General features: G+C 38.1%; 3 protein-coding genes across 3 annotated transcripts; all 3 read left to right on the top strand.

Moving 5' to 3' along the window:
* The first annotated feature begins 104 nt into the window (after nucleotides 1–104).
* Nucleotides 105–8,763, top strand: LOC121966962 (elongation factor 1-alpha-like). The gene is made up of 8 exons (XM_088090314.1): nucleotides 105–263; nucleotides 908–1,060; nucleotides 2,819–2,998; nucleotides 3,288–3,584; nucleotides 4,357–4,507; nucleotides 6,009–6,265; nucleotides 7,048–7,282; nucleotides 8,441–8,763. The coding sequence occupies exons 2-8, from the start codon at nucleotides 917–919 to the stop codon at nucleotides 8,560–8,562; spliced, it is 1,386 nt and encodes a 461-aa protein (XP_087946440.1). The 5' UTR covers nucleotides 105–263; nucleotides 908–916; the 3' UTR covers nucleotides 8,563–8,763.
* A 2,815-nt stretch (nucleotides 8,764–11,578) lies between these two features.
* Nucleotides 11,579–19,323, top strand: LOC121958065 (cyclic GMP-AMP synthase). Its single transcript, XM_042506922.2, has 9 exons — nucleotides 11,579–11,716; nucleotides 11,835–11,990; nucleotides 12,859–13,091; nucleotides 13,235–13,457; nucleotides 14,330–14,460; nucleotides 15,580–15,733; nucleotides 16,086–16,185; nucleotides 17,298–17,420; nucleotides 18,413–19,323. Exons 2-9 carry the CDS (start codon nucleotides 11,852–11,854, stop codon nucleotides 18,846–18,848), a joined length of 1,539 nt encoding a protein of 512 aa, XP_042362856.2. The 5' UTR covers nucleotides 11,579–11,716; nucleotides 11,835–11,851; the 3' UTR covers nucleotides 18,849–19,323.
* Nucleotides 19,324–20,525: 1,202 nt separating this feature from the next.
* On the top strand, nucleotides 20,526–25,700 carry rpl11 (ribosomal protein L11). Its single transcript, XM_042507024.2, has 6 exons — nucleotides 20,526–20,561; nucleotides 20,653–20,803; nucleotides 22,119–22,225; nucleotides 22,691–22,822; nucleotides 25,382–25,492; nucleotides 25,622–25,700. The coding sequence occupies exons 1-6, from the start codon at nucleotides 20,541–20,543 to the stop codon at nucleotides 25,649–25,651; spliced, it is 552 nt and encodes a 183-aa protein (XP_042362958.1). The 5' UTR covers nucleotides 20,526–20,540; the 3' UTR covers nucleotides 25,652–25,700.
* The last annotated feature ends 572 nt before the right edge of the window (nucleotides 25,701–26,272 follow it).

Raw genomic sequence — 26,272 nt, 5'->3', positions numbered from 1 at the left:
AGTTTTTAAGGTGTGTCTTATCAAAAAAAATCCAACAAGCACCTACTTGCAAAACTAGTTAGCCAAGTATGTACGTGTTGGCACACAAACAGTTTCAGCAATGGTATGATTATTCATGGGACATATTCAGGAGGAGGAGGTTACAGGCAGGCGTTGCCCTCACATCAGGTTTTACGGAAATAGCAGCGGGCTGAAGGTGCACATTCAGTAGATCAAGCAGGAGACGACAAGCATCCACCACCTCCGTTCAGCTCGTCCACCAGGTGAGTTCGAACAAAATTTGACACGTGAGCAGAAAAGAAATCCAAACTCCTCATACACCACCAAAAGCTATTAGATACGTAAAATAATTGAATTTGATACTTATCTATAGATTTGGATTAAATCTTGAGATTTTTTTTCTGTCATAAACTTTTTTTCACAGCTACTAATTACTTTTCAGATTAAGATTATATATATAAACAGTTATTACTGTCATAAAATGTGGTGCACTGTTACAGATTAAACCATCCAGTATAGGAAGTGGTTGAAAATAGTTGTTCCACTTTGGATATTATCATGTAACACTGAAAATGGCCATTCTGTACTATAAATTTGATACCAAACATTTTTGCAAATAATGTTCTTTCAATCATAAAAGTATTTTTAGTGGTATTTGTACTTTTATGTGAAGCTTAAAGTTACTTTATAGTCCAGTCTCATTTGCTTGGTTGGACTCCATTAACGTTAACCGGTCTAAACCACGTGCGTAAGGCCGCGCGCGAGCTAACGACGTCAGTACAGATAACCATTGAGTCACTGGGACCAAAATGGCGGCTGCACCAAGCTCGCATTTTAAGACGAATTCTAACCATAAACACGCCGTGTTAAAGTCCCCATATCTGCTCCACATGCCGTTTAAAACCAGTCAATCGAGATGGGAAAGGAAAAGATCCACATCAACATCGTGGTCATCGGCCATGTCGACTCCGGCAAGTCCACCACCACCGGCCACCTGATCTACAAGTGCGGAGGCATCGACAAGAGAACCATCGAGAAGTTCGAGAAGGAAGCCGCTGAGGTTGGTTTTTCGGGAAAATTTGATGACTTTTTATAAGTTTTTAACAATATTCACACCACATGAGACACAATGAGACCACGAGGCACAAAGTATGACACATCACAGGTGCGGAAACGGGTGTGGCGGATGTAACAGCTCCCAAATTTTGCTGAGCTACAACCGCCATCTGCTGTTGAACTACGAGCACCGCCGGTTTGCCGTTTTTGGGTTACAGGTGTTGATATGTGTTGATTAAATCTGACCCAAAGTCTTATTTTTTATGGCCTGATGCTTATAGCACTCATCGCTTAATGATTTTAAATTGTGTTTTTAACATAATTTAGCACCTAGTTTTATTTGAAACACTTCTGCAGTTATATTTTAACCATATATACGTGTTATGTATCAATTTTAGAATATATTCATTTTCTTTAAACCTTTTTTAATATGCTCTCTCCTACTTCCCTTCTATTAATGAAAAGTCAGTTTTACATAAAGCTATATTTTATGTATGATTTAAGCCTTTGAAACCTGTATCAGCATCACTTTTCTTTTGCTGCCCTCAGATACCTTTCACAAGCATTTAAACCGTAAAACACCCTGCAAATTGGTTTGATTTCTCTTTCAAAAATATGGGAAAAAGGCAACAAGCAACTTGGCAAGAAATGTCAGCAAACTGCAAAATGGTTAAAAGTGACAAGAGAAGACCTGAAAAGAGCGAGAATAATCAGAGAATATCAAATAACAAGGAAAAAATAATAACAAGGAAATAATTTTAACACTACAATTTTGAATAATGCACCCTAAAAACAGGAAATCAGCTACATAACCGACCCTTCCTATAAACCTCCTGAGCATGTAAACCAAACCATTTTATTCTATTTTATTTTAATGTATGTTTTTTTTATTTATTTATTTATTTATTTTTAAAAAGTTTTTATAAGGAAAACTCTCAATATTTTTTTACTCACCTAGTCTTTGTGTGCCATTTCCCCTCCCAAACCCAATCCCCTGACTGGAGTGAGAATATTTATCACGCTTTCTTTTCCTTTTTTTCTTCTTTTTTTAAATAACAAACATTCCATTTTAATGTTGTTTTTTCCACTAATTTTATTCACTATTAACACCATGAATTGATCACATACAACGGGACATTCCTTGACAACAAAGCTCATTCAACATATTGATATATAATTTCATTGGGGCTGTAATAACAGAGGTCAATGTTATTTATTTTATTTTATTTTTTTAACATACCCCATACGTTAAAAAATATATGCCTCAACCAAATAGTTGCGATGCCCTTTCACAGGGATGATAAAAATGCTTAGCTTCACTGCCTCTACCGTTAAAGGACTAATTGACCATTTATTTATTATCACAAATTTATGGGTTATTTGAAGTTACATTAACCTGTTAAGTAAAACCTCTGAAACTATAACATGTTGAAAAATGATGCCAACCATTGAAAATCCTGCCACACAGAGCCTTCATGTCTGATGTGACTTCTTCCTGTCGTAAGCCAATTGAAAAGGTATACAGCGACATCTACTGGATTTAAAAAAAAAATCCAGAACAAACAGTGCCTTGCAGAATTATACACCCCCTTGGGTGTTTTTGCCCCCTTTTTTGCTGCATAACAACCTGGGAGTGAATTTACACCAGGAATTTTGTAATGCACTGACACAAAATAGTCAAAATTGGTGAAATGAAAGAAAAAAAAAGTGTTTTAAAAAACTCTATCATCCTGCTGTATTTGTGTTGTTTAAACCACAATAGATGGGCAAGGGCTCCTTCAAGTACGCCTGGGTGCTGGACAAACTGAAGGCTGAGCGTGAGCGTGGCATCACCATCGACATCGCTCTGTGGAAGTTTGAGACCAGCAAGTTCTACGTGACCATCATTGATGCCCCCGGACACAGGGACTTCATCAAGAACATGATCACTGGTACCTCTCAGGTAAAGACACACCTTCTAACCTGCTGTTTTTTGACTCCACAGTTTCAGGTTTGTATATTAAACCACAGGTTGTCATTAACTTTTTCAGCTGAAGCCCTTACTACTGTTACGGTCAGGGACATAGCACAAAATTCTGGGCCCTAGGCATGAGCAGTCTCTGTGGACCGTTATTACAAGAACTGATGTGCACATGTTCAGAAAAGCACACACACAGCAAAAGACAATCATCATTTTGGCATTTACAAATCATACAGATGTGTAGAAACATAGAAAATGTCCTCCTGTTCAGGCTGACTGCGCCGTGCTGATCGTTGCTGGCGGTGTCGGTGAGTTCGAGGCCGGTATCTCCAAGAACGGCCAGACCCGTGAGCACGCCCTGCTGGCCTTCACTCTGGGTGTGAAGCAGCTCATTGTTGGAGTCAACAAGATGGACTCCACTGAGCCCCCTTACAGTGAGGGACGATTCAAAGAGATCGCGAAGGAAGTGAGCGCCTACATCAAGAAGATCGGCTACAACCCCGCCACCGTTGCCTTCGTCCCCATCTCTGGATGGCACGGAGACAACATGCTGGAGGCCAGTGACAAGGTGAGAGACATTAAACACTGTAGCTGTTGTTGGATCTTTCCTCACATCAAATCCCCTTAAATCAGACCATCACACAGACAACAGTCTACGTGCAAAAATAAATAAATGCCTCCTTTGCATATTTAAACAAACTTTTCAGGAAACTTTGCCAGGTTTTTAGGATTAAAATGATCATGCTCTGAAGGATATATGAACAAACTCCTCTGTAAAAAACCTTCAGAGTAAAGGGAGGAACGTAAGAGGAAAGTCTGTTGTATGCAAGTTGTGATTTCTGTCTCAGAGTATTGAGAAAATAAGACACTACAGGCGATATCACCGTGAACCTCAGCTGATTACTTGGAGTAAGAAAATTATTCTTCATATTACAAGAATTTTAAACATAACTTTATCCTTTGTTCTGATGTTTGTTATGGAAATTAATACAAATTAGAACACATGTAGTGATATAATTATAATAACAATAGTTATAATCAGGACTTCATTAAGAATATAGAAAAAGACACAATAAAGGCCTGCTTTGCATATTTAAACAAAACATCTCAGAAAACTGAAATATATAATAATAATAATAATAATTTTCTCAAAATTTCCAGTTTTTTTCGTATCTAAATTTTTAAACAGAAGTGTTTGTTCATACGAAATATCATTCATAGCCTGTATATAAGATTTTATTCTTAAGAACATGGCAAGATTGATTTTTTTTTTCATGTTTCATTTCTAGGATTTTCACATCAAACAATCCTTTTGAACTAATTTTACATTTTTTTTTCAGATGAGTTGGTTCAAAGGTTGGAAGATCGAACGTAAGGAGGGCAACGCCAGCGGAAAAACACTGCTGGACGCTCTGGACTCCATCATCCCTCCCTCCCGCCCCACCGACAAGCCCCTGCGTCTGCCCCTGCAGGATGTCTACAAAATTGGCGGTAAGGATTATCACAGATTTGTTAACCTCTTATCCCTTGTTTTTTTCTCCATGTATGGGCTGTAATCTTTCAAGAATACTTCACCCACAAAGTGCCCATTATATCTAGTCTTGCTGTACTATCTTGACGTTGACCTTTCTCAGTTTTTTTTTAGGTTTTTTTGTTGTTGTTTGTCTATGTCAGAGTCACATACAGGAAAGAAATGCATTTTTTAAAATACCTGTGTATGTGTGGATTAGGTCAGAGTGGGGAGGAGAGAAGGTGAAGGTGGATAATTTCACGAAATGTTTCAGGAAGATATTATAAACTTTATCTGAATGCTGCTTCGTCACTTTTTGTTCTGCACTCTGAACCACTCGTGATATTTTCTAACAATTATCCACCTGAATGGTTCCTTTAACATACGTAACTGATGTGAACTGAAGTGCTAGTGTTTTGTTTATTTTTAAAACAATGGAAATAATGATAAAAATATTATAAATGATAAAAATGCCATTGTTATATAAATCCTATAACATTACACAACTGTAGAATTAAAGAAGGCACAGTAACCCATTACTCTGCACAAACATGTCAGCACTTAATGTGCAGAGGAGTACTCTTTTGTTTGCATAGATTCTGTTCTCAGACAAAAAGTAAGAAAACATTGGTGAATGTCAAATTCTTTGTTAAAAAGAAAAAAAAACAAAAACCCTGAAAGTTGGATTTAAGAAAAAGTTTTTTGTCAAAAATGTTTGATGACTGAGGCCTTTCTTTTCAGCCCTCATGGAAAACATGATAATTTATTTATTGATACTGGACTGTGTTTAACAAAAGTAAAACTACATATAAAAATCTGTTCACACATTTCCATACTCTCATCCAGTTCTCATGTATCCACTCGCATACTCAGAGCTTCCCAAACACATCCATTTTTCTCCATAAAGCTGGAGTGAGAGTCTGGCAATGAAGAGCGCAAAGTTAAAATTACTGTACTGTAAAAAATGTGTTTATGTTGTTTAATATGATCCCCAATAAATCAGCATGTTCACCATTTTCCTTCAAAATTCAAGGTAACATGGCATTACTAATGGATATAGAGTGGTTTTGTACTAGTAGTATTCCTTTAAGAATTTCCATGAGGGCTGAACCCAAATATTCGACTACTGGAATATTTGTTTATTGGGTAGGTATTTAATTTTCAATTTAGACGTTTGTTTTTTTTATTTTTTATTTTTGTAGCAAACAAATGAGGATACATCAGACGCACAGTGAAATTAACAGACTAGTTTAGAGTGCCGGACACAGATTATTGAACATACAACTAAGTTTTATCACCTTTTCAGACTTTATACAGTCTGCATTTCACAGCTCCCACAGGCTTACAATTACAGGTAACACTCCATCATATCATGTAAGCCCCGTCACTCCTGCCCCAAAAACATCTGTGCTTTTTTTTTTTTTTTAATTTTTGCTCTAACTGAGGGGCATACTAGAAACTTGTTTCCTCCTGCTCTCTCAGGTATTGGAACTGTCCCTGTGGGCCGTGTTGAGACCGGTTGCCTGAAGCCCGGTATGGTCGTCACCTTTTCTCCTGCCTGTATTTCCACTGAGGTGAAGTCTGTGGAGATGCACCACGAGTCTCTGCCTGAGGCGTCCCCTGGTGACAACGTCGGCTTCAACGTCAAGAACGTGTCTGTCAAGGAGATCCGTCGTGGAAACGTGGCTGGAGACAGCAAGAGCGACCCACCTAAAGCAGCTGAAAACTTCACCGCTCAGGTGAGTCTGACCAAAATCCGTAAAGAGGACACACAGATTAAAAAGGCATACCTGAAGATGATGAACTGGGCTCGTTTTTTTTAAATGTGGCAGTCTCTTTACAATTTGTTTTTAGGAAATCCACATGTTGCCTGGGATTAGGATGTGATAGCAGTATCGTCAAAATCTTACCAATACTGCTTATCAATCAGGTACTCAAACGGTACTCTTATCAGTTCTGTTGGTGAGTTTTAAGAGAAAGGAAAAAAAACAAAAACGGAATTAACTTTGCTTCATTGTCTATGTACAGTACTGTGCACATGTCTCAGGCCATATATATAATGTATATATAAATATATATATAATTAAGAGGAAAAAAGGCTTCATCAGACTGAAGTGAATATTTAGTGTGACAATCACAAACATGTGTTGAATGCAGCCTGGTGTAAATACACCCGGAGATAAATATTGTTATTGTCTCTGTTGTCAGAGTGTAAGACATGCTTAGTGGAAAGGGAGGTCACACTTATTACTTGACACCTCAGCCTGTTTGGAGCCAAACAGCATTGAAGAAACACTGATTTGTAACATGAAACTGCTTTAGTGAGTTTTTTTCCTCACCTGATTTATTTATTTTGAGAAACAAAAAGGAAGAGCCCTCTTCATCAAATTTGCCTCCTGGACAAACCTCCTGAGCGATGAACACTGGTGGAATTATAACCAGGACAATTTTACGCTTCTTTAGTACTACATGGAGAAAACTCGTCACCATTTCTAAATGCACAAAAACATTATTATTTCAGGTCATCGTCCTGAACCACCCCGGCCAGATTGCCGCTGGTTACGCCCCCGTGCTGGACTGCCACACTGCTCACATTGCCTGCAAGTTCAGCGAACTCAAGGAGAAGATTGACCGTCGTTCTGGTAAGAAGCTCGAGGACTGCCCAAAGTTTGTCAAGTCTGGAGACGCCGCCATAGTTCTTATGATCCCACAGAAGCCCATGTGTGTTGAGAAATTCTCCGATTATGCTCCATTGGGTAAGTAAAACGCCTTTTCTTCATCTACTAGGGGTGTGCCATACCGTATCATCCATGATAACACTGGTATAAAATTGAATATAATAATAATATATATTTAATAATTTAATAATTGTGTGTGCTTTTCTGATTTATTATATTTAATATATATTTAAAATTTTAAAAAATATCTATTGTGTTTGTTTTATTATAATAATAATAATAATAATAATAATAATAGTAATAATACGTTGGATTTATATAGCGCCTTTCTTGAACTTAAGGTCGCTTTACAAACCCAAAAAACAAAAGCAAAAAGATAATAATAAAAATTAACTTTATTTTTATTGCATTTTATACCAAATTTGACTCTCTCTGAGTTACTGTTTTTGTTTACCAACTAAAGAGCTGAAAGAACATTTTTATTCAGGTTTAAATGAATATTTGAAGGTAAACTACATTTGATGACATTTATAACAACCGTAACACTTACTCTGTTGCAGCTGTATGTTCTTGAAATTAACAAAAACAATTGTCTCAGTATTTGAGTCATATTGTCAAAGATATTGTTTTAGCAAAAATACACTGAAATACTGTGATATCATTCTGTTGCCATATTTGCCATCACTGTCATCTGCTGCATTTGTAGGTCTCACTACATTTTGATGTGAAGATAATGAGTTAGGTTTTGCTTTACCGCCCAACTATTTATCAGCACTTTTTCTTTTATTTGATTGTTTGAAAAAAATAATAGAATAATGTATTTTAGGTATTTTAAATACTCACATACAAGCTTTAAGTTGTGTTTTTTCGTTTTCAAAGTAACATCTTACTGTTTTCCGTTCAGCAAAATACAAATCACAAAATACTCAAAAGTAATTAAATAGACATTTTTTAATGCATTTAATTAAAATGCTGCCCGTCTCTGGGAAAACATGTAGCTTGGCAAAATTTAAAGGTCCTCCCCCTCTCTTATCACAGCCCAGTTAAAATACATAGATGTTATAGATAGACTTGGACCAAAGGACAGAATGAGACAGTGATTTTCTGTAATTAATGATCAGTTATAATCCATCATCTAGAGTTTTATTAACCTGGTTTTAATTTCAGGTTCTGTTGGGACATAAATCTGGCAGCCTCTTGCTGACTCTTGTCCGTCTCTTGTCCATCTTCTCTCAGGTCGCTTCGCTGTGCGTGACATGAGGCAGACTGTGGCTGTCGGTGTCATTAAGGAGGTCGAAAAGAAGGAGTCCACTGGTGGAAAGGTCACCAAGTCTGCACAGAAGGCACAGAAGAAATGAATTCTCATGCAGGACGTCCAACAAAGAGTCAGGTCTCAGCAGTCATCCCCTCTTCATCCCAACGCTGTCTTGTGGTTTAGGATGATTAAACACCATTGGAAAAGTTTCCGCCGGAAAGGAATGCTTCCGTCTTGTAGGGAAGCTATTATAAAATTGGGTTGAAATAAAATGAATAAAAATCTTGAACATGCCAAATAAAAATGTTTCTTGTCTTGTTTTAAAACTTTTTAACATCTAACATCCCTTTTTTGGCAATTTCTTTTGTATTTACATTTAAAGAAATAATGTATATAATGGACATAACCCAAGTCAACACCATATGAACGCGAGACCCTTTAAACCCGAGGAGGGAAAGAAAAAGGATATTTATTCATTTGGCTGATATTTATGCAAAGACTGATCTGAAGGATGACAAAGTATTCTTCAGTCATTTTTCAGTTTGGGATTATTTACCGGCACTCAGCAATATCTCCGCTAAAATATTTATCTTTTTCATTTACTTCATGTTCCCCGTTTAATCGGCTACATTGACTCAAAACTAAAAATAACGTAGGTTTGAAAAACAGTTTGTAGGATACAACGCATTTTTGTAAGGTTGAGTTCATAGCGAACCATGAGACCACAGTCATGATCACCTGAAAAGTTCCCTGAACCAACTCTGAACTGTTGGTGTGCAGCGTTAATCATTACTGGAATCAATTTTAAAACAAAACACTCTTCTGTTCAACTTAAAAGTTCTACTTATGGATATTTTTTATTGACTTTGTAAATTGAAATGTTGCTCCTTTGGCCACCACTTTGAAATGTCTTCACAGCTGTTGTATGGACGGTCATGTGTTCGATGTTTGTCGTTTGTCGATGTTTGTGGTGTTGAGTGAAATGTCTCAACAACTGTAGGACAGGTTGCCATTAAATTTGGTACACATCTAAGTGTGTTTTTCAAGGGATGAACTGGCGTCACTTTAATGATCCTCTGACTTTTCCTGTAGCGCCATCATCAGGTCAAAGTAAGCTCAACACTTTGGTTTATGACCAAATAGACTGTCCAAGTAATGAGTCTTTCAAACCAGAGAAGCCTTGGGTTTTTGGATGGGTTTCTGGTTAGTGGCCTTCAATAAAGAGACTTTCACATTTTGTTCTACAACATAAAATACGTTCATAAATACCCCACTCCGAACTTTGAAGTTTTCATGTGTCTTAAAAATGACAGATGCTAACAGGTGACTTTATGAGGCACCAGAACGTATCACGCCGTGCTGCTGAACGCGGCTTTACAGCCTTGTTGTCATGTGACCATTGTGCGGTTCAATCATAGCTTTAAGTTAGCTTTTTACTTCTGGTGATTTCATTTTGGCTTCAAAAATCATGACAGTGGCGTTTGTGTATTAACATTATCTTGCTGAACAAAACATGTAGCAAAACAAGTATCGTAAATGTGTTTGCCACAGTTTTTTTCCTACAATAATCCAGAATCCAGTGAAAAATCACAGAGACTTTTTGGAAAGGGAACCAGAGCTACGCTAACTTCCATGTCGGCCTACACATCCCTATTGGTGAAAATAATATATATAAAATAAAATAAATGTTACATTAACATAATGTAATAACATAAACATGCCAAACATCAGCATGAAGAGTGCCTCAGGGGTGAGGGTTTTCTATAGGCTGACGCATTGCCCTCGTTCCCTCGTCAAAAAATTTACGGGATTGATGGTAAACAAATCTTTTTTTATTTTTTATTCTTTAAATTATGTTAATTGGGTTTTTTGATCATTTGAAGTAAACCCACAATAATACAATAATAATATATACTAGAGCAATAAAAACATCATAATAATAACAGGAAAAGATAATGATAACAACAATCATAAAAATACAGAGAAAATGAAAAAAAAATCTACTTATATGAAGTTTGCTTACATACTTTATTACATTTAAACAAAAAAAACCCAAAATGTTTACATTTTGCTCAGCAAATTGCACCTTCCAGAAGTAAAACGCTAACGTTAGGCTGTAAACAAATACCAGGGTTGCATAATTTAGCGTTGACACCACAACAAGGCTGTAAAGCTGCGTTTGGCGTGGAGACGTTCTGTGGTCTCATTTGGCCACTAAAGAACCACCTTTTTTTAAGACACATAATTCATAATTCATGTGTGGGGTATTTTCTGACGTGTTGTATGTTATATATTCAAAGTTCAGCTTATGGGCCAATCACGGCTAATTTTAACCAGCCCACAGCTTGTTCTTCAAATGTACTATATGTGGCCCACCACTCAATATTGGTTCTGTTTACCTCCATGGTAGGACAATCACGCAGTTTCTCAGCAAACGTGTAACAAATGGGCTGAAAATTGACTCTAAATGGGACTGTCCACAGCTTCCATATTGGCTCCATGCCAACTGTCCAAATGGATGGGTTTACCAAAGTGGGCCCTGCATTGCTAATCCAAGGTTACCTGGGTGTTTATGGCCCAAAATGGGCATCTTATCTTAGGCCCATTTTGATAAACCCACCAATGTGGGAACTTGGCATGGGGCCACCTGTGGACAGTCCTGTATAGGGCCCATTTTTCAGCCCATTTACTACCCCCATTTGCACCACATACAGTTGTTGATTGTAAAGTTTTATAGTTTCTTTGGTTTTATTTAATGCTCATTACTGCACCGTCTTTTGAAAGACCAATAAGATAATTTACTGTTTTCCTCTGCAGAGTCTGAGGTGATCGTGGGTCTTCATAAAAGTACAGTTTTAGTGGTTCACATGTGTATTTGTGACTTGTCATATGATATTGTCATAAATGGCAACCTAGTTTTTTAGCTCACATTCAACAGATGAACGCCTACGTAAACTGACTAATCAAAAAGGTCTGACTTGTTGTAATGTGATACAGAAACACACTGGTGAAACTGGCTGGCCCAAAATGGGAGTTACACAGCGTCATTATTCATGGGTGGAGCTGTAACTTTTTCTCTGTTTGTAAAGTGAATATTAATGCAGCAATGAATTAATCAACTGGGGAGGAGGAGGAGGAGGCAGACATTATCCTCAGGTTGTGTTTCATGGAAACTGAAAGTGAAAGCAAATATACTGGATAGAGCTGGAGAGACGGAAAGACAAACTTTGATTGCAACAGAAGCTTCTCTAACACAGGTGAGCTAATTATCTATCTATTTATCTATAAAGCTGTCTTATAGTATATCAGTATATATGGTTGGCGGGTGTACTTCAGTAACAGATTTTCCTGTTTTTCTGTACATAAACTTTCAAGGTTGAGACGAGTGAGTTATGGACGCAGTGGACAGAGATGTGAAGGGTGGTCTGACTGAAGTGAAGCAGCTTAAAGGTGCCATCAGAGAAGACTCGAGTCCTCCACAACCCAAACTACCAAAACAGAGGCAGAGAGTTCAGCAGCAACAACCAGCAGGTAATGCTGCATTTTAAATTTGTTTGAGTTTTAAGGTTTTTTTGATTAATTTTACTGCTGCACTTATAGTATGTATATGTTGCATTTTACTGCTGTCGATGTCATTTTAACTCTTTTATACAGTGTTGGGTAGTTTTATCAATAGCAATCCACAATATTATAAGAACATCATATGTTCGTTTGTCTGTGCTGTGAGAACCTTGCTTTTGTTTTCAGCTTTGTGACGATATATTTTACAGCTGATCCAAGAAGGTTTATTTAGCTTATAAAAATAAAAAGAAGGAGAGTTAGATTTAGATTTATACTCAACTTGACAAAATCAAAAACGACTTGTTGCAACACTGCTTGCACTTAAAAACCAGTGACTTGTTACTTCACTTGGACTTGAGCCCTATGACTTGAAAATACTTGAAACCTTCCCCCCAGTGCAGAGATCAAAAAGGATGTTACTTAAAATTGTGCAACAAATTAATTAATTTCCCCTCATCTCTTGAACCAGCTGACATTAACGCTGTTCATTTCCAGCACTTTTCTGTCTTGACTTGAGTGTAAAGACTTGAGATGTATTTGTTCTTACTTGGTCCCACCTCTGTCAGTTTATCACAAGCATTAAAAACCAAAATCACTAAATTTGGAGGAACATTTTCACTGGACAGGACGGGGTTGAAAACAGCACTCTTACAAGAAACCAAAGCTTTCAGATGAATGTAGTACAGTAAAAAGCACAATATTTCCTTCAAAGATTGAGTAGAAATAGTTGCATTAAATGGAAATACTCAAGTTAGATACAAGTATCTCAAATTTGTTCTTAAGGACAGTTTTTGTCATAAATATACAGTCCCTAAGTCTCGTCCTCATCTCTTTGCAGAGGAGGAATCCAGAGCGGACAAGGAGTTGGTCTCCATCTCCCCAGAGCTGATCAGCTGGATCAAAAACAACGCTAAAGACCTCAAGATCCGGCAGACAGACCGCCGCTGGGCCGCAGAGGTGGTCAACGATTTCCGAGACAACTTCCTGAAGTTCCTGCGGAACAACGTCGATCAGCCTTTCTTCCAGTCAGCTGACTTCCTCAACACCGGCAGCTATTTTGAGAAAGTTAAGGTGAGGTCATGAGAAACACTAAGCCCATAATATCCTGCCACAATTTTAAAAAGTTATTAAATTAAATAAGTTTTGCATGACGGACAGCACAGAAAAGTGGATGCAAGATAAACAAGTGCCACTGTCTCTGTTTTGAATCTCAGATCCACATCCCCGATGAGTTCGACATGATGCTGAAGCTTCAGGCTCCGTCACGTTTCACCATGACGAATCTCGACGATGGCCTCTTCTACCGGATCGATCTTGCCCGACCCACTCGGAGCCCCATACGTGGCTTTGTTGTGGAGAACGAGCGCACCCTCTCATCAAGCAAGATCCTGAGTGAGACACACCGCCTGGTCCGCAAGTTCCTCAAGACCTACAAAGGTTTGAACATCACTGTCATCTCTTACCTGCTGACAAGCACCTGGTTTCTCTCTCTGCTTTCTGTCTTTGCACAGTCAGCAGAGTTGGAGGTGTCATGATTTAACATCCTCCGGGCAAGCAATAGCTGTGGCCAAAGGCATTATTTTCTGAGTTTTCCATCCGTCTGTACATGGAAGTAGACTGACTGAAGTGACCCATACGGCCCACCTCAAAAAAAATTGAACTGTGCCTTGAAGTCTTCATCTTAGCAGACAAGCGATGATGTAGAAATCACTATTTTGTACAAATAGGCTTAAATAAAGGGTGCAAAAAAATAAAAAAGTTACCAGGAGCAAATTAGTGCTTGAGTCAAAATCAGGAGCCATTGTTAAATGAGATTGTAACCAGCAGCTCAACAGTTTGACGCCATCATATCTCATAAACAATACATCTGTTTTTTTCATTATGTTCTCTGTGTTTGTGTTGAAATTCGGCAACATGGAACTGATTAGAAACTGGTAGAGTCAAAGGTCAGCGTAACCTCACAAACATGACCATACTCGAGGGTTCATACAGTAATTATGACAAAATGTCACACAAATGTCTAATAGGATATAATGATTAAATTATTACATTTGACATCTAAAAGGTCAAAGATAAACTTCACCATCATCATGTTTTTCAAAAACACTAAAACACTTTTCTGGCCATTAGTCAGCACCGTATCTGAGAAAGGACGACATTTAGTCAGATACTGAATTAGTGGTTTGCGGAGGTTTACAGCCGTGAGGCCGTAATTCTAGTTTCTTACTTTTTCTTTTTTCTTTTTGTCTATCTCCATTAAACTTTGGGAACCTGAATAACTTTCTGTACTCATGTTTCCTTGTTTCCAGTGCCTGATGAATGCTGTCGCTGGATAGTGAACAGGAAGCGACCGTACTCGCCGGCTGTGACTTTGTCTCTGTGCAGGACTGAAAACAACATTGACGAGCTGATCTCTGTGGACCTGGTTCCTGCTCTGGAGGTAACAGTTTTACAAACACATTTGCTCACATTCAAAGTAGATATTCACATGTCCAACTATCTCAGATGCAAGAGTATTGGTTAAAAAGTATCTTTTGAATCTTGGGAAAAGTCGCTGCAGCTGCCCGCTGGTGCTCAGCTTCACAATTTACTGATCACAGTGACGTTTTGGTCACTCTGGACCTTCATCAGGAATGTTTAAACTATTCTTATAAAACTGATCTTAAAAGTTCAGTTTGTAGGATTTAGGGGGATATTTGCAGAAATAGAATATAATATAATAAGTATTCTTATTATATCTTCTGTGTATAGACGAGGCCATTCATGTCTTAGTGTCGACCTCGTAGTTAACAGCTCCTGTGTGTCGAGAGTGTTGAAAAAACACTGTGCGAAACTACCTTATTCAGTGTTTTTACTAGTTTAACCCTTTAAAACCTACATCGGCATCAGTTTTCTTGTGCTGTGTTCAGACGCCTTTCACAAGATATTTTACCCTTTGAAAACGGAGCAAATCGGTTTGATTGCTTTTGGGGGGGGGGGCAGAAAATAAGGCAAAAATAGAAAAAATGTTCACGTGTGTCTCAGCTGGTTGCGAACTGCAGTCCTGGCTGCTAGATGCCACTAAATCCCCCTAAATTTTACACACTTGACCTTTGAATTTTGGCTCCAATGATTCATTTCTTTGTATTGGTTAAGCTCCAAAATTTCGAGGTAATACATAGTAACTAACATTTTAAAATTAGGTGGAATAGAAAGTGCAATATTTCCTCTTGGAATCATGGAGTAGAAGTGTTTAGTAACATAAACTAGAAATACTCAAGTAAAGTAACTTTAAATTTTACTTAAGTAAAGTGCATGTGTATACTGAATAATTCATATGTGTGTTTACTTGTAAATTACTTGTAGTTTTTATGTTACCTATGTTAAAGATGTGCATACTTCCTCAGCCTGTAGTAACAGTGTTGTAGGTAATTAATATAAAGGTAGTCTGAGTAATAAGTAGAAGTAGAAGATGAGTAAAATTAGTGCTACTTTGCACTAATGTAATGGCAGAGGTAGATAACATTAGTAGAGGTAGTATTATACTTAATATAACGCTTGTCCTTGTTCCTGTATGCAGATTCACTCCTCTCAGGGCTGGCCGCTCGCTGTGCGAAACGGTCCAGATGTGGACAAGTGGCTGGGAAAGAAGGTTCGCCAAGAAATCAGAAGTTTACCGTGTTACTTTGTACCAAAGAGACTCAAAGGACGAAACCTCAGCGAGGACGCCAAAGGTGAGAGACGAAACAACGACTCTGAAAGAATGAAGTTTAATGATACAGCTGCATCTATGAGACATTTCCCCTCTAAATTTCCCACATTTTAGAGAAAAATTAAAGATTAGAGAAAGGTCTGAACATGGGGAGAGATTTATGAAGCAGATCTTTGTTTTTCCTCTTAAATTAAAAATTTCAGGACTCCTCACATTAATCTTGTGACCCTTTTGAGGAGCTCGACCCATCATTTGGAGACCACTGGACAAAGTTTTAGTGCCTGTCCTTGTCTTCAATGTGTAAATTCCCCAAAGTTAAGACATGTATTTGTATGGTGACATTGTCCACTCAGGTTTTTGTTTTTCTGTCACAGAGAGTTGGAGGATTTCTTTCTCCCACATCGAAAAGAAAATCATCACAAGCCATGGAAACAAGAAAACCTGCTGTGAGAGCAAAGCCACCAAATGCTGCCGGTGAGACTCTGAGCCGTTTCTTTCCACATCGTCCTGAACATGAACGTCTTTATTCATCTAATTATTTGTGTCTGTTTTTTATCTGAAAAACAACATGTTGATAAAAGTGCTTCAAAAAGGCAACTGGTGAAAGCTTCAGCATGTATGGAGTCCCATTAAAACACTCTATATAACGAGTTTTAAAGCTGGAATTAATGGATGAGTTAATTAATAAAAAAAGAAATCATTTTAGTAATGCTTTATGAAGCAGAATATTAAGAACATCTTATGGGTGGCCAGTTTATAAAAATCTGACCATTTTTTTCTAGAAAATGGCTGCAGATGACTCATTTATTAGCTTATGAATACTGTCCGCTTAAAACTTGATATTTAAAACCCCTTTTTAATAATGACTATTGACATCTATAACTACAGACTTGATGATTTGTTAAAGATGAACCTTTATTAATGAATTACTTACATGAATAAGTGAATTACCAGCCAAAATAAAGGATTTTTTTTACAACATGACAACCCAAAAATTAGTTTTTATTAATAATTTATAACTGATCTATAAGAATAAATCATAAACTATTTATTGAACCATCAATAAAATAATTATTTGTAACTTATTAGCCCTTTACAAAGGTCGAATTATAAAATGTTAGAAATCACAGGGTCCAGATTTCTCTTCAGCCATTGGTTCAAGGTCCACACAATATGATGACCAATTTTATTTCACAAAATGTATTCAACATGTTGGCTGAGGACACAAAGAAATAAAACATGTGGCAAGAATACACAGAAACGGCATTTCAAAATAAAAGCTCTGTGCCACAGATTTACTGTACTTCAAAATAAAGGGTGTATTTTACAAACTTGACACGTTCACGAGTCCTTTGCGGACAGAATGGACCCACAATCCACTTTTGGACTTTGACCCACCAGTTGGGACCGACTGGCCTTCAGAGTCAACAATAATTAAGTTACAAGACACCAAAACAATCTCCGACTGAAACTTTTCAAGTTTTTAAATCGATGAATAGGTGTCATAACATTTTGTAAAGGACAACATATACATTTTGAATTAACAGTTTTTCCTCCAATAAATGGTTTAATCTTCTCTCTGACAGTAAACAGTGTTTGATGCTCCTCAAGTCTCTGATTGAAGGCCTGAAACAACGTTTCCCCAAAGAGCTGGATGACCTCTGCTCGTACCACGGGAAGACCGCCTTCCTCCACACCCTGTCCATCAGGTACTCTGATTATTAAAATATCATTGTTATTATTATCACCCGAGGAATGGAAACAGGAGCACTTTAAGTTAATAATAACAATAATAGGTTTTGTTTGTACTGCAACTTACATTAGAAACAAATCTCAAAGTGCTACAAGATAAAAGCATTAGCATGAAGAAACATAAACGAAATTACCAAAATTGAAGCATATAGAAAAATAGTGCAGTGCAGAAGTAAGCAGCGGTTGTAACAGCAGCACCGAAGCATCATATTACCAGTAGTAGCTGTGTTAGTGGTGTTTTTGTACTGTGATTACAGTCGAATCATTGTACATTGAATATCTTTGGATTTTTACATTTAAAGTGGCCAAAAGATTCGGTTATTGCAGGTTTAAAGACTTCTTGTTAGAGTCTATGATCCACATTTTTCACTGTTTTCTGCCATTTTACAAAACGACTAATCAGTTAATTTAAAGAAATAAGCCAAGAATGAATCAATAACAGAAAAAGATATAGGTTGCAGCCTCACAAATAATAAATGTATGTAAGCACAGAAGGATTAACGGAGGCTTTGGCACAGAGCATGAATTTATAAATATTTTTTTTTATAATTGTTTAAGTAATTTATCAAGCAACACAGGTGCTAAAAAGTCTCTTTTTCAAGCTCCTTTATATATGAACATTTTCTGCTTTTTATATAATTATGAATTAAATCTCTTTGGACTGTTGGAGACAAGTAAACTATTTAAAGACACCACTCTGGGCTCTGAGATTTATGAATATCTGTTAACATCTGAAAGGCGAAATTTAAAATATCTCTTGTCCTGCATGTCGTATTTTTGTCGTCTGGATGTGCGTGCTTTTTATTATTATTATTGTTGTTATTAATAATAATAATAATAATAATAATATATATATATTTTTTTTAATTTGTAAACCATCAGCAGTAACCACTATTAAATCTGTCAGTGTTTTCATTTCTCTTCCAGTCATTCCTCTGATGTTTTTCAGGTTCAGTGACTCCATGTGGGCTCGCCAGCAGCTCCCCACCTGCTTCCTGCACCTCCTCGGCGATCTGGAGGCCCACGCTCGCACAGCCGTCCTCCCTCACTTCTTCGTTCCCTCCTGCAACCTCTTCTCCCCGGCCGTCTTCCCCAGGAAAGCGCTGGCTTTCCTCACCTGCGCCTTGGAGGAGCAGAGGAGGGAGGGCCTGCCGCTGCTGAAGCCTCCAGCTCCCGTCCCTCCGCTGAGACTAATGGGTCTCGTGGAGGATATCTCCTTTGCTGATCAGTCCTTTGAGACAGCTGCTGATCAGTCTTTTGAGACAGCTGCTGATCAGTCGTCCATACTGACTGCAGTGACGTCCCTGAACGCTGCTTTTAAAAATATGCTGCTCCTGATATTTGCTGCAGCTGCTGTTTATGTGTCCTGTTGGATAAGTTATTGATAAGAAACGAGGAAGCACACTGCATATATGAAATACTGCAGACGCACTTTTCACAGAGTGTCTGAATTAGGTTAAATTAGGAAATGAAACGCATTACTCCGTATCGATTTTCATTGATCAGCGATTATATCAAATATCATATTTTCCATGGTAATAAAAAACAAGATTTTAACGGTTTATAATGTTTGATTTTATCCCTTTGAAACCAGAACAGTTTGGTTGGACTTGTTTGTTTATATGTGCAGGTTTTATTATGTCTTTTTGTCTTCTATGTGTTTTGATGCGAAGCACTTATTGTGTGTAATTTCTTTCATGTAAAGCATGTTGGGATGAATTTCTTGTATGAAATGTAATACATATATATTTTTTTGAACATTTTTTTCCTCTGCATTTCATAATATAACTTGTTGTTACTTGTTTAACTTGTAAAAGTGAAAATCAATGAATACATCATAAAAGAAAAACTAGCAATGAACATATACTGCATGACTGCATGATATAAATGTGACATTATTTTATCAATTTAACTAAAATTCTGTTATTTAGTAACAGTAATTAAAGGGACATGGGAGATTTATTTGTCATTTCGAAACTTAGTTTAAAATATGAAATTAAAATCAATCCATCAGATTGGATCTATATAGCACCTTTCAAACAAACTGAATGTAATTTAAAGTGATTTACTTTTAGAAGAAACAAAAACAAGAACAACATACGAAATAAGCAGAAACTGGTCTTTTAATAAATGGATCTTTCAAAAAAATTAATTAGTATAAAACATAAATATTTGGCTCAGAGAGGTCCGTAGGTAGGACATAATAAATAAAATAAAATATAAAAATATTTAAAACATACCACAGTGAATAAGGCATTTACATTTGATTCAATTATAATAACGTTATTCAATTCGTTAATTTATGTATTTCTTTACGCTAATATTTTGCTTTTCGTGCCGTAAACCGGAACCCTCGCTTTAATCTACGATGTTTCCCCGAGCTTATTTGCGATGAACACTGCGCTATAAAAGCCCCTCACCGGAAGCGTAACGTCCTCTTCAAGTGATCCAACATGGCGGTGAGTACGGTCTCACATCGTACGATGGCGAACAAATGTCAAGTTGTGGTTGAAATCCGCAATCATCTGAGCTGTGGAGCCATCCTGGCCGATATTTGACGTTCAGAGACTTAATATACACCATGAAGCAATAAATACAATTATTATTTACGCTGTAAAAGCAATAAAAAACGTTTAAATTACAGAAACGAGCGATGCTAACATGCTAGCTCCGTGAGAAAAATCTCGCCCGTAAACTTTAAGTGAGATTCTTTCATTAATGACGATAATACAGCTGATATGATGACACTGCGGTTACACAGCAGGGGCTTTTAAGTATGTTATATTAGATTTTATTGTGTAAAAGAGTTAAATTTGCTGGCTCTTATGTGCTCTGTGTGGATGCTAACATGCTAACAGCAGCGGGGATATGTACGGACATGTTCCCGGCCGGCGTGTGACGGTCCCGCACTGCCGGGGGTCGATTTTAGGACACAGATTAACTGTCAGAGCGCGTGGATCTACACATAATCATAATTTATATTTTCAACCCTGAAATTTGAGTTTTCTGGTTAGTCTTTGAGCCGTACGGTTTAGCTGTTAGCTGTCAGCAGGCTAACGTCCGGAGGTGAAGTCAACATGGCAGCAGCGGCTGACCAGGTGTCAAACTTCAGGTGTCCCTGTGCTCTTCTGGTATGTGCAGTCACTCGTCTGTGGTGTTATTTTAACCCTTTATTTTGGGTTTCTTCAGGACCAGGGTGAGAAGAAGGAGAACCCCATGAGAGAGCTTCGCATCCGCAAGCTGTGCCTGAACATCTGCGTCGGTGAGAGCGGAGACAGACTGACCAGAGCCGCGAAGGTGCTGGAGCAGCTCACCGGGCAGACCCCCGTCTTCTCCAAGGGTCAGTGCCTTTGTCTCCGCCTGGATTTATTTGTTTGTGTTCGTGTGTGGAGGGAAAACTAAGGTAGGAGCAGCGGAAGTGTTCACTTTAGGGCTCAAAGGTTTGAGTTAGTCGAGTTCAGGTTTAGGGAGCCAGCACGTTACAGAGCGTGAAGCTATGATGTATTTTTGTAGGACAGGAAGCAGGAAGTTAGCACCGCACTGGTTCCAAAATCCTAAAGGGATTTTTGAATGGGTTTTTCGGTTATTGCCAAAAATAAGCTCTGTGATGACACACAGTTTTGTGTGTAGAGGTGGATGTTTGAATGTGAAAAGTTGCAGCGAATAATCACACAGGAGCAGAATAAGGGTGCAATCACATCAAGACGCGTCTCGCTAGCAGCCTCCGCTTCAAAAACGCCCTGAAGCACATTTTATGAAAGTTTATGAAACTTTTCAGCGTGATAATCTTCACAGATGAACACCACTTTTGTGTTTTGAAGCGTAAATGAATTTGAGAAGCAAAAACTTAAACGTCACCACTATAAACACAATCGAGTGCGACTCTGTAAAGGTGGACACGAGGGGCTTTAATGAGTTTATGTCCGCTGGGATGACATACTGTTGTCCCATGTAGCCACTTGTTGGCAACCGCCTTTTTTAAGACGAGTTAAACCTCTAAAGTTCGTAAATCAGGTTTAAGCAGAGGTATTTTATATTGCAGAATATAATGTCTCAGTATCTTTAGCCTGTGTTAACCATAGACCTGATTTAAGGCATTTTACTGAAAACCCTTAGAAAAAATCCCATAGACTTTAAGATGAGGGAACTGGACGTGCTGAAAGGCCAACAGACTTCTGCATTTTAGGACGCATTACTTCATCACTCTATTATCTTTTATTATTTAACACCACTAACTTCTATGCTTACCTGCACTTATTTCTATTCTTGTACTGCTGCAATGATCGACGGGAGAAAACGTGGTAGACGGCTAACGCCGGCACGCTTTTGGGTTGTTTTTGCCGTTTAGTATGGATGGAGATATTTTGTGAAATGAAGGTTGTGTGGATAGAATTGTTTTTTAAAAACAGTAGGAAAATAACCATTTTAAAACAAAAATCTGTAGACATGTAGACACGGCCTGAGTAATGTTTCGTCCAACGTGATGAAGAAGCAGAATAACGCACATTCCTCGAGCTGTTTAATATGAGACGATCAGCTGGCAGTCACAGTAAAACTGCGAAAAGTTGACGTGATGAAACTGTGAAACGGATTGTAAATATTATAGTTTATGGATGTCACATTACTGTATTTACCCGTTTGTTTTCTTTTTACAGCCCGCTACACTGTGCGATCCTTCGGTATCCGCAGAAATGAAAAGATTGCTGTCCACTGTACCGTCCGTGGAGCCAAAGCAGAGGAGATCCTCGAGAAAGGACTCAAGGTCAGAAAGTCGTTATTTGTTTACATTTCTCAGAGTCCTGTCAAACGATCGGCGGTCGATCAGTTAAAGGATGGCGTTTCCCTTTCATGTTTATAATATGAATACTCAGAAATGTTCAGTATAATTACAGATGTCTGTTAAAAGTAGTTTCAGAGCTGATTTCAGACCGTTTTTGTTACACTTTAACTTAAAGTTTCGGGTAAAGGACATGGTACAGGAAAAAGGTATCATGCTCACATTGTAAAAAAAAACAATATTTTGCTTCATATTCAGGCTTGTGAGTACAGTGTTCACCGTGGCTTGGGTTTTGTCATTATCCAAAATTATTCCAAAAACAAAATGCATGTGGACAAATTAAAGATCGGAGATGTTATTGTGCTGTTAACGCTCTTAAGCACTGAGGCTGTTAATAGTTACATTTCCAGCATTTGTTTTAAGGTTATATGAATATTTTATTGCTTCCAGGTGCGCGAGTACGAGTTGAGAAAGAACAACTTCTCCGATACCGGAAACTTCGGCTTCGGTATCCAGGAGCACATCGATCTGGGCATCAAGTACGACCCCAGCATCGGCATCTACGGACTGGACTTCTACGTGGTGAGTGGCCGAAAAAAAAACCCATATTAAATGAAGCTGAATGGAGGTGTTTTTGCTGGAGGACGTGGTGCTAAAGCCGTTCATGTGAGAGCAGAGAGTGGACACCTGTGGGTTTATAGGTGCATACAGACTTCTTAGCGATAATAAATTGTTGGAGAGTTTTTGTCACAATCGAATGAAAATTGTCTGAACTCTAATTTTGCATCTCAAAAGCTCTTTTTACACAGAAATCACACAATAAAACTGCTGTGAAGTCCTTCTCTGCATTTTTTATAACGAAACAAATGACGGTAGCATCATCCAGCTCCAGTGTGATTTTTAGACAGCATGCCGGCATCCAGGAAGCAAAAGGGTGTAGCTTATATCACAACATTGGTCGCCTCAAGTGTACAAAAACAATTATCTACGGTCGCTGTTACGTGGTGGCTGATCTCTTCCTCAGCTCGAAGAGTAAGGAGCTCCCCCGACCAAATTTTTTCCACTTTGTTAACATTTTCGGTTCTTCTTTTGAGAAGCTGCTGCCTGCTGCTAGCTGCTTTGTTAATTTCCCTGTTCTGGGCTGAACGCATGAAATGTTGCCGACTGCTCTTTTAACACAGACATCGATTCAGTGGCGTTACTACCTCCGCTGCTGGCTTATAGGTGAGACAACGGTCTCTTTTTTTGTTGGAACTAATTTTCCATTTTAACGCTGCCTGTTCAAGGCGGGAATATCATGCCGTTACACTGCCTCGCCGTTCTGTATTGAACGTCCGATGGCGGAAAGGAGCGTCAGAGTGGTCTCGCATCTGAGCCGCTAACAGAGTTAATAACAGCCCAGAAACGAGGCCTGTGGAAAACGTGAAGCTGGGAAGATGTCACCGCGGGGTCATGGGTGTGACGTTTTTATGACAGGTTTATGCGTGCGAACCACCGCAGGAGATTAAAAAAGAAGCTGTAACAATTGCAGCTAATAAAGACAAAAAACATCGGCCGTAAATGTCCGCAAACTTTGAGCTCCTCTCACTCCGAGCAGAGGACGAGGTCAGCTGCCGTATAACTGAGACTAAATAAATCTGTGTGACGTGTTTGTTATTGGTCAGAAAGTGCTGCTGACGCACGTTTTGTGTGTAGAGGTGGATGTTTGAATGTGAAAAGTTGCAGCAAATAATCACACAGGAGCAGAATAAGGGTGCAATCACATCAAGACGCGTCTCGCTAGCAGCCTCCGCTTCAAAAACGCCCTGAAGCACATTTTGAAGACGGCTTCGATGCTGCGTGTGCGTGGCCAAAAGTGATAATGACCAGCAGTGCGACGCCACACCTTGAGCGGAAAAGTTGAAAATATTTTAACTTTTCTGCGCACCCTAAAACCAGCAGAGAAATTTGCACAGCAGCAGGAGAGCAGCGCCCGGTATCGGTGATTTTGCTGGCAACTTTCTAGCGACGCATCTTTGTGTGATCGACCCGTAATGCCGCCGTCGTTTGGGTCCGTGTGAAAGCGCGGGGCGGGATTTTGTTGAGGCCCTACAGCGCAATTCTGTGTGTAAACGCGGTCAAAATCTCTTTGTGCTTCTGTGTTTTTTGTTTTTTTTTAATCATGGAAGCTTTGAAGTGAAGCGAGATTTGAGTTTTGCAGATCCGGTGCTGCAGCTGAATTCATTTCTTGTGAATTTGTAATTGTTGTGATATTTAGTGAAACTTGCTGCTGCACTTCTTTCTCAGAAGTTGGTCAACAGGAAATCGGTTAAATGCTTCCTGTCCTAGTTTAAATGTTTTATTATGGTCGGATGACACGTTGAAGAGGCGCAGATACAAAAAGTTTACTTGTTTCTTTGAAATTGAGTAATCTGGCTGAATTACTTTCAAAAGCATGGAAGCAACTTCACAAGAAATGACCCCGAAATTACCAAGAAATTAGTAAAAAGCACGAGAAAATTACCATGAAGTTATTTTAAAAAAACAACCAAACAAAAGTAGTCAAAATAGTGCTTAAAATGTGTAATTCTCTAACAATTTTAGGTATATATAATTATGTGGGTTTTTTCCTAGTTTTTAAATTTTTCGCCTAGCTTTAATTTTATTTTTTTTTTAGTCTTCTAGTTTCTTGCACGTCGCTGAAAGAAATTGCATAAATTTGCTCATTGATGTCGCTCCAGATGTCAAACGGTTAATGTCTTACTCAGCAAACAGATGTTTTCATAAAACAGTGATGTCTTGTACAAAGTTTCAAACTTTTTTGTATCCGTGGTATAAATGTAGTGCTGAGAAAATGAGGTGATTATTTTTCATTTAATCAAATAAATCACAAGTTTTAGCTGATTAATCTGAATATTTAACCTGTCAAAGGTTTTAAACATTTCTGTTAGTTTGTCAAATATAAATAAATACAGGTTTTGCAGAGTCTTTACGACTTTTCTCATTGTAGAGAATCAACACTGCAGTTGTGTTCATAGGTCTCATTATATCCGGAGTTTTGTGACATTCAGTGAGTTTTTAAATGTTGAAAGATAATGATTTATTCATCTGGAGAAACTGTTGGGGTTCTCTGACGGCCTCTGTCGTCCTCTTGCTGTTCAGGTTCTGGGCAGACCCGGCTTCAGCATCGCCGACAAGAAGCGGAAAAGAGGCCGCATCGGTTTCAAGCACCGCATCCGCAAAGAGGAGGCCATGCGCTGGTTCCAGCAGAAAGTGAGTGTCGTCGGGCGTGCGCGCTCTTATTTTTCTCTATTATTTGGGTGTGATGCTGTGCAGAAATACTGTCGATTTATGGTGTAATATTTTTCTAATTTCTTTTTCTCTCTGCTCTTTTTTCCGCAGTATGACGGCATCATCCTCCCCGGCAAGTAAAGGACCACCTTTTGATGTTGTTTGTAACAAATAAAATGGAAAAAAAAGACTTGTTTTTGTTATTACTTTGAAGTATCTCTATAGTTTTTACATTTAGACATGGATCATTGTTTTCGAGTGTCTCGTTCCTCCAGATAATCTTCACCGCTTTAATATCACACACGCTCGTATCGCTCTGCGCACAAAACGGGCTTTTCAAAATTAAACCTTAAAAAATTTTACACATTAATATTATTTTCTACTTTCATTGAGATTATTTTTTAACCAACATCAGTCCTAATCATAAATATCAAATATTTATAATTTTTTAAAATAATTTTAGCCCTTTAAATGCCAGGTTTTTGTCATGATGCCATTATGTGTTAAGATGCAAAAAATAATTATTTTTAATATACAACATGAAAAGTTTTGTTTTTTTTAAATCACAGCCTGGTATATGCCAATGATTTGCAGCAACATTGACTGTGACAGTGCACCTAATGGAAATAGCATGTTTTTATTACAATTTTTAAAAATGACGTTATGAGGTAGAAAACAGTAAAAATTACAGGTTCCAAGGCAAAAATCCAAAACCACACCCAGAAATAACTATATGCATGTCTTTATTTCTTTGATGGCTGC

This window comes from Plectropomus leopardus, chromosome 17 (assembly GCF_026936395.1).
Source record: "Plectropomus leopardus strain MGB_pleo_1.0 chromosome 17, ASM2693639v1, whole genome shotgun sequence".
NCBI lineage: Eukaryota > Metazoa > Chordata > Actinopteri > Perciformes > Serranidae > Plectropomus > Plectropomus leopardus.
The sequence above is the reverse complement of the archived record's forward strand: the minus strand, read 5'-3'. Positions and strand labels throughout refer to the sequence as shown.

What these genes read in the sequence shown, in the direction of transcription:
- rpl11 (XM_042507024.2), top strand. Translation starts at nt 20,541, where the DNA reads ATGGCAGCAGCGGCTGACCAG. An exon ending in GACCCCCGTCTTCTCCAAGG is followed by an intron (nt 20,804 to 22,118) that starts GTCAGTGCCTTT and finishes TTCTTTTTACAG; the next exon opens with CCCGCTACACTGTGCGATCC. An exon ending in TCCTCGAGAAAGGACTCAAG is followed by an intron (nt 22,226 to 22,690) that starts GTCAGAAAGTCG and finishes TATTGCTTCCAG; the next exon opens with GTGCGCGAGTACGAGTTGAG.
- LOC121966962 (XM_088090314.1), top strand. Translation starts at nt 917, where the DNA reads ATGGGAAAGGAAAAGATCCACATCAACATCGTGGTCATCGGCCATGTC. An exon ending in TCGAGAAGGAAGCCGCTGAG is followed by an intron (nt 1,061 to 2,818) that starts GTTGGTTTTTCG and finishes AAACCACAATAG; the next exon opens with ATGGGCAAGGGCTCCTTCAA. An exon ending in CTCCGATTATGCTCCATTGG is followed by an intron (nt 7,283 to 8,440) that starts GTAAGTAAAACG and finishes ATCTTCTCTCAG; the next exon opens with GTCGCTTCGCTGTGCGTGAC.
- LOC121958065 (XM_042506922.2), top strand. Translation starts at nt 11,852, where the DNA reads ATGGACGCAGTGGACAGAGATGTGAAGGGTGGTCTGACTGAAGTGAAG. An exon ending in AAAGCCACCAAATGCTGCCG is followed by an intron (nt 16,186 to 17,297) that starts GTGAGACTCTGA and finishes TCTCTCTGACAG; the next exon opens with TAAACAGTGTTTGATGCTCC. An exon ending in CTCCACACCCTGTCCATCAG is followed by an intron (nt 17,421 to 18,412) that starts GTACTCTGATTA and finishes GATGTTTTTCAG; the next exon opens with GTTCAGTGACTCCATGTGGG.